This window comes from Gracilinanus agilis, unplaced genomic scaffold (assembly GCF_016433145.1).
Source record: "Gracilinanus agilis isolate LMUSP501 unplaced genomic scaffold, AgileGrace unplaced_scaffold32475, whole genome shotgun sequence".
In the NCBI taxonomy this organism is placed as follows: domain Eukaryota; kingdom Metazoa; phylum Chordata; class Mammalia; order Didelphimorphia; family Didelphidae; genus Gracilinanus; species Gracilinanus agilis.
Window position 1 is genome coordinate 428 of NW_025365218.1, and position 8,260 is coordinate 8,687.

At 35.7% G+C, this 8,260-nt stretch overlaps 1 protein-coding gene across 1 annotated transcript; it reads right to left on the reverse strand.

The window, feature by feature from the left end:
• Positions 1 to 599: 599 nt before the first annotated feature.
• LOC123254784 (phosphatidylinositol phosphatase PTPRQ-like) lies at positions 600 to 6,322 on the reverse strand (the record flags this gene model as incomplete). Its single annotated transcript, XM_044683712.1, has 3 exons — positions 600 to 666; positions 5,368 to 5,612; positions 6,136 to 6,322. Coding segments are annotated over 3 exons (499 nt in total), but the record flags the coding sequence as incomplete, so codon positions are not given.
• Between the last annotated feature and the right edge of the window lie 1,938 nt (positions 6,323 to 8,260).

Below are 8,260 nucleotides of genomic sequence, written 5' to 3' on the forward strand. Positions count from 1 at the left end.
TTAAATTTCTATGGGTTTCAGTTCCCCCAAGTGTAAAAAGAGGGGATTAGCCTAGGTGACTTCTAATAACCTTTCTAATTTGAGATCTTTGAGTCCACTGTGAAATGATGTGGGGATGGTCTTAGAGACAATAGGATTTAGTTTCGAGTCCTGCCACTTCCCGTGGGACCACAGACAAGGGAACTTCCAGTTTCTCCAGAAAACTTAATGCTCTTTTTCCTATAGTCTTTTATTTCCAATAGATACAAGACAAATGGGGCAGAGAAAAAATATCAACTCAATGCTAGGAGTGGTTCTAGGTGATTCACCAGTCATCATGGGAAATAGTCTGAAAGTTGTGAAACTGAAGAAGGCAGTGACATCTGCCTGTATCTTTGATATCCTGTCCAATGTTTCATCCATGAATTTCTTGGCTTCTTTGCCTCTCAGGCAACTCTCAGGATTTATGTAAGAAGAAGCTTTAGACGGATAGGAGGGAGTTTTCTATGTTTAGGAAATCACAGGTCTTTCCCTAAAAGGAGTGACATGTTTAATGCCCTGAGGAAAGGCAGAATTGATTTGTTCTTTTTCAGAGGTAAGATGAACCTTCTTATACTTACCCTTGATATCCATCGTTATTCTCATCTGAGCTTTGGGCCCCGCACCTGCACCATTAACAGCGTACACCTGAAAAGAGGAGATGACACCTGAATATTTTCAAACAATGATTATCTTCATGCTTTCTGTAACCTTCATTTCATCTGTTTTATTGAGCACTTTCCTCCATTTAATGGCATAGGCAGATCTATTAAGGAAGGGCATAATATCCATCCACAATTATCCATTATCTATTTCCAATATCCATTCCGATATCCATCAAGAGCAGCATTCTACTGAGGATACAGATTCCTGAGAACAAAGTGCAAGAAGTTGAATCTGTTCTTTGACCAGAAGCTGATACTGAATTGTGGTCTTTGTTTGGGAACATGAAAGATAAACAATAGGTGGTTTTAACTTAGGGTTCATGGACAGCATCAAGGGGTCTATGAATATATTTTTAGTGGATTGATGAACTTGCATGGGAAAATTCCATTTTATTTTTCACCAGATCTGAAAGAAACAAAGCATTTATTTCAATTATGAATATTTAAAAATATCCTAAGGGGACCAAAAAGGTTTTATCAGACTGCCAAAGGGGTTCATGATACAAAAAAAGGATAAGAAGCCCTGATATAGGGTTTAATCAAATACGAATAATGGTGCAATTAATTTAAGCAAAGGCACCCAAATCCCTAGCCTTACACTTTCTCCATGTGCTTTCTTTATCGCCTTAAACATCTGGTTCAGCCTCTCTGTAGCTAAGTAACTCCATGGTTTTCTTTAAATCCATATTCAAGATCCTCTTTTCTCTCTGCTCTGTGATGAAACTCTATTCCTCTAGCCTCCTAGTTTTCCTGTATTAAATCATTCCCCTGAAAGTTACCCTTTATACCCTTCTTCACCCCTGCCCTAAGAGATCTACAGACATAACCTGCATAATAGAGCATATACACATAAAACATTTCTGCTTGTATGCAGAATGTGTGATCAAATGTGAATTCTTTCTATTAACTTTGTATTTAAGGAATTGCACATGCAAGAGATATTTTATCTGGCTTTTTTTCTGCTTCAATAAACAAATCTTAGGTTTGCAAGCTATTTTCTTTAAACTTGACAAAAAATTTAGTATTACCAAAAAAAAAAAGTAAGTAGCAATATGTTTTAGACTTACTCTTTGAGCTGTTCATGGGGAATGCAAGTAATATATTGCAATGAGATCATGCATATGAAATTTGATATAATTTGGCATAAAAAGCATTTCATAGCAGGAAGACCACCATTCTTAAGAAAAATGAACAACTACAATGATTAGTATGGGAAATATTCTTCAACGGCATTGTTCAAACCAGTTACAAGATTCTGGAAGAAAAATATCCAGAGTGGAAATTATCATCATATTTTTTTTTTGCTTTACAACCCAATATTCAAATGAACTTGTGAATCAAAAAGCCAGGGAATTTAAGGAGTATTTTCACTGTAATCAATTGGTCAATAGCGCTTCTTGATTGCCCACGAGTTGCTAGAAAGAGGTGAGCAAGATAGGAATTAAATATAACTGCTTGATTTCATTCTATATCCCATAGCCAAGATATAATGTTAATCTCAAGATAAATAAGAAGGTGAGAAAACTGGCTTTGAAGTCGGGGAGACCATTCTGTGACAGGCTAATGATGTGATCCTTTTCAAGTCACTTAACTACTGAGTATGCCAGGTAACTCTCTCAAAGTATATATTGTATATTATAGATAAGTTTCCCATCTGCTTCAGTAGGAGATGTTTCCATTCCATTAAGCTTCTCACACCGATGAAATCTCAGGTCTGGACAAAGAGGTGAATCATCAAAATAATTAATGGGAAAAAAAATAAACATCACAACCAACTCCAGATAAATAAAGATTATTCCAAGGTCATAAATGCCAATAAGTAGGAAGGATCATTCAAATGATAATAGAAAGCATGGTATAGTGGGGAACAGTGCTTGATTTGGACTTGAGGGACACCTGAATTTAAATTCTGCCCTTAGACTGAGTGGCTGGGTGACTGTTGGCAAGTCCCCTAACTTCTGTCACCCATAGTATATTCATAGTCTATAACATGAGGCTATTAAAAGTTTTTACCTTCAAAGAAAGGAGCAATACATGCACCAGATGTGTCTGGGTGTGCTAGAAAACCCTAGAGTGGACATGACCATTGTCTCTTCCCCTAAAAATAGTGCAGCAGCAACACATCCAACCCATCTTTCTTTACCTTAGAGTGGTACTATATTTAAAGAAATGGTGTCATATACATATATAAGGAACGCTATTTTTAGTTGTTGTTGTTCAGTCATTTTTAGTCGTATTTACTCTTATGAAGTAAATTTGGAGTCTTCTTGGCAAAGATACTGGAGTGGTTTTGCCATTTTCTTCTCGAGCTCATTTTACAGATGAGGAAACTGAGTCAAACAGAGGCAAGTGACTTCCCCAGAGTCTTACAGTTTGAGGTCAGATATGAAGATGAGCCTTCTAGATTGCAGGACCTGTTCTCTACTGCCAAGCTACCCTAGGTCTATTATTATAGGAATTGAAAATACATATGTGCACTCTAGTGACCAAGTTAGGAGAGATCTAGAAACCTATTTAGTGTTGAATTTGGCTTTAAAATAAGAAAGGGAATAGAAAGAAAGAGATTAGATGGGAGTCGTGATTATCTTTGATGAAGAAAAGAGCACTTCATAGATGCCTAAAGAAAAGTCATTGAATGGTGTTGATCATTTGTGTAATGTATAGAAAAGAGGAAAAAAAGACAAAGTCATAGCTAGTTAATACAAGTGTGAAAAGCTGTTTATCTTGAATTTTAACTTGATTTAATTTTAATGATTTAAAAGGCAAATGGGAGCCACAATCAGATTTAGAGGAAAGTGATAATGATTCAAACTAAGATTTTTTTTTTTTTTGCTAGGATGGGAAGACTGTGAGTGATCATGATGTCTACTTATTGTATTATTAATATCTGAACTAGAACTAGGAATATAAAGGAAGGAATAGGAAGAACTTAGTGAAAGGGAATCCGGTGCTTTTCACCTGTATCATCACTTCTTTTTATGCGTGGAATTTCTCTATGGAGCAGAGATTACAAAATCCCTATTGAATTCATGAGAAAACATCTCTGAATTTCCAGAGGCAATTTCTAGTTTATGACTCAACTTCACTGGGCTTTGTTTCCGTCCAGTCTTCCCTCTTTAGAATTGCCTCCATATAACAGAGTGCCATGTTGAGGAAATATAGTAAGAATTCCATAAAGAAACATGATATATAGAAAAATAAGAGAAGAAAAGAAGTATTGTACTCAGGTTAACATAGAATCACTTGGGTCATATAAATTATACATATTTGTTGCCTTGGGCTTATAATGGGAGTTATTATAAAGACTTCATAGGATCATAGATTTAGAATTGGAAGGTACCATAAATATCATCAACTTCAACCCCTTCACTTTACAGATGACCAGACTGAGGCCCAGAGAGTCAAGGGACATCTTTGTCCAATGTCACTCACTAGCCAATATCTAAGGCTGAACTTGAACTCAGGTCTTCTTGACTCCAAGTCCACTCATTGCTCTCTATCTACTACATCACACTGCCTCTCAGAGAGGCACACATTCCCCTTTCATGATGAACTTTAGGAACTGTATAAATCTGCTATGGTTTAGGTACAGGGCTTCCTAGAGGGAGGGAAATGGGCTGTGTTGTTGTTCAGTCATTTTTTTAGACCTTTCTGATTCTTTATGACACCATTTGTGATTTTCTTGGCAAAAACACTACATGGTTTTCCTTTTCCTTCTCCAGTTAGTTCATTTTACAGATGAGGAAACTGAGGCAAACAGGTAAGTGAATTACCCATGATCACACAGCTAATAAGTGTCTGAGGCCATATTTGAATTTAGGAAGATGAGTCCTCCTGACTTCAGGTTTGGCACTACTGCACCACTATGTTCCCCACATAGAGAATGGGCTACATGCCTCCTTGGAAGGTGATGGTCTGCCCAATGATTCTACATACTGGTCTCAGTTCATGGTGTAATATAGGAAACAATGATAGAATTGGAAAATATAAGGATTAGAAATCTAAAAAAATTTGGGAAAGAACATTAAGGTTTTCATAATCTACAACTTGCTATTTTCTGACAAGCTATTTACTGATAAATTATAATAAAGTTAAATGTAGTTTAAATCATAAAAAGGATTTTCACTTTTGATATTATATTGGGTTTCATCAATACTTGTGGCCACTAAGGACTTTAAAATCTCCTTTTTATAATTGATTACCCCAAGTCTTAACTTTTACTTCACATAAATGTTGGTCTTTGAACAGTTATCTCTTTCTGTCTCCTTAATTCTTTGTTCCCAAGAGTCATCTAATATTATAATCAATTACTGGCATTCTCAATTTTTAATAATACTGGATTATGATAGGGAAATCATAAAGCTCTTAGATCTAGAGTTGGAAAGGACCTATGAAGCCATCTATTGTAACCCTTTTAATTAAGAGAAAAAGACATTTTAAGCCTAAAAGTTAAAAAAAAATTGTCCAACCTCAGATAGGTAGAAATAGAGGTGGGATTTGAACCCAGAACTTTTGTAGAACCGATGTTCTCACCACGAGACCTTAATTAAACCCACCTCTCAGCTACAAATCATAAATAATATCACAAAATGATTTCATATCTAAAACCAAGAATTTTAAATAGGGACTTTTGCTTCTTAATTGTTTGCTTTAGCTTCACCAGTTGCAAATGATCAACCCTTACACTTATATTATACGTGTGGCCTCCTTTGAGTCCTTCTAACATTGCAATGACTGATGTGTCTGTTTTCTGGATGATGCTCAGGTTGTGAATCTGGAAGGCAGTGGGATCGTCTTCTCTGTACACCAAAGCTTGATATACTCGGATATTCCCATTAGGTTCTGACGGAGGAAGGAAAGTAAGCTGGAATTTTGTGACTTCATCAGGAATCTTCTGAAATGTCATGTTGTTCGGTGGATCTTTAGGCACTAGAAATCAAACAAATTGCTTTTAGTAGTCTTCAGTTTTTCCCCCAGGTCAATTTCTACACTACTTTTAAATTTCACTCTTTTCATTTAATTGTTGTGTTTATGAATATAGTATACAATTAGACATATACATATATCCACATATATATTTTCTGATTTTTATTTTTACCAATTTCTCCAACTGCAGCTATGCTCATCACCTTCTTTTCAATTCGGTCCCAGAGATTTGACTAGAGCTGGACACCAGACTTGCCCAGGGTCTCACTTCCAGTATATATCAGAGGCAGTACTTGATCCCAGATCTCAATGACCCTGAGGCTAGTCCTTTGTCTCCTAAACCTAGATGCTCTTTACAGATTTAGAACGCTTTTATTTTATATCAAAACTTTATTTTAAGAGATGTGCTGGAAGTACGTATTTATATATTTTATATTTATATTTTTAAAATGTTTATGTGGATTGACTCAAAAGGAGAAAATCAACTGGAAAGTTTAATTCAAGGAACACTTTTCAATTGTCTTACCAGATTCTAATGTGGTAACGATCACTTGAGCACTTGCTTTGCCATCTCCATAGGCTGAACTGATGTTTCCAGTAAATGCAGTGATTATTACAGAATACCTCGTAAATACTTTTAAATCTGTAATCTCTAGAGTTTTATTGTCCTCATTTGCCTTGATGAAAGAAATATTATATTCATCGCTATCTACCTATAAGGGAAAAAAGGACTAATGAAAAGACACATCCCATGAAATTGATATGGATAATCTGCAAGCATATAGATTCTATGTGAATTGCTTTCTTATAATTTATATTTCTGCAGTGGATCATTCCAGACAATTCCTCTAGCTAGAGGTCTTTGTTTAGTGGGGAAGTGAATATCGCAATATATAAAAATGAGAAAAAATAGCAATATAATCAACGTGATGGCTACTCTCTATCCAAAGTTTATAGCACACACACATAAATAACTACAAAGAAATAGATATATACGTGGATGGTTATTTTAAGACATGATCAGGTAGCAATACAGTAGTTTCCCCAATGGGTCAGAATTGTATAAAATACAGCTGCTAAAGTGTTAGGATAGCTCAAGCATCCTCTTCCTTTGACAGATGTGCCTTTCCAGTCCCGCTGAGAATTAACCTTAACTAAAGTTCTGATGTACTAAGCAGACATTCATTTCCGGAGATGACCATCAAGAGACAAAGTATGATACTGTGCCTTGCTTAGGAACATGGCATTGAATCACAGGAAGGCTATAAATGCCAATGGCTACCACCCCACCCCCAACACCCAAGTTTGCAAAGCAATTTATGTTGTGTTTGATTTACTCTTCCAAATCTTGTTCTTTTCTAACTGTCTTTGTTTCTCAGGCTAAAATCTAAATACACTGCAGGAGAAAACAGCAAAAATTGTGTGCTAGTAATTTCCTCTCCTAGGAGGAAAGGGACAAAAAAGGTCTTTTGAAATTGAGATTTTGAGATGAGACTAATTGACTAATAATTGACTAATGACAGGGGTTTGTAATTCCTGGTGACAAGATGCTGGTAATATCTTTTTTTTTTTTCCATAGAAGGAGGAAGGACTTCCATATGTAGAAGAACTAAATGTGGAATTTCATTCATAGAGGAACCTCCCAGATAAGGAAACACTTTCTACTAATTCAGGTTGTCACTTTCTCTTTAACTCATAATCTTAGAGAATTGCTTAGATCATTGAGAAGTTGGCTCATCCAGAGTCACACATCCAGTATGTGTCAGAGATTTGAACTTGAGTTTTCCTAGCTTCAAAACCAATTCTTTCTCCCATAAGTCAAGTTGCTCCTTGGCTTTGCGTGCCTGTCTTTCTCTCCCTGATACTTCCTATCATAACTTTTAATGATAAATTAATAAGGAGCCTCAAAAGCTAAGCATGTGCTAACTTAAAAGTGTTTTGAAAGTAAAAACAAACTTTATCTTGGTGTATGCTTGCTCATCATGTGTCAGCCCTCTTCAGTTGAAGAATTGATCTCCACCTCTTACCAGTCCTGTTATAGTCTTCTCCAGATATCTAGGATTCTCTCCCATGATCCAAACTATTCAACTCACTGTTTAGCCTTTTCCTCTAGGTTACTTTTTATCATCATCCTCAGGGACATCAGTATTTAAGTTAAATATTGCTTTTAAAATCCCAGCTTCCTATTTCCTCAAACTCCTCAAAATCTTTAGTATGGGTTCATCTCCACCTAGGAGCTTCTTGAAGGCAGGCATCTTGGGTCACTTGGCACAAAGTAAGGGCTTAATAAATGCTTGTTAACTTCATATGATTTCTACTTATCAATCACTCTAAATTGCTCAGGAGTTCACATTTTTGACATTCGAAATACCAGCATTTGACTACAATTTATCATTTTAGAATTCTACATCCTCAGGTAACCAGCTTTTTATTTTATTTTATTTTTATTTTTTTAATAATTTTTATTTTTTAGAAAAGTTATCATGGGGTAACCAGCTTTTTAACTTCACTTTGACCTTCATTCAACCATCCTATCAATAATAAGTCAGTCAAAAAGCATTTATTATGTGCCAAGTACTGTGCTAAATGCTACAGATACAAAGAAAGGCAGAAAAAAGTGTTTATTCTTAAGGAACTCAGAGTTTTGGGGG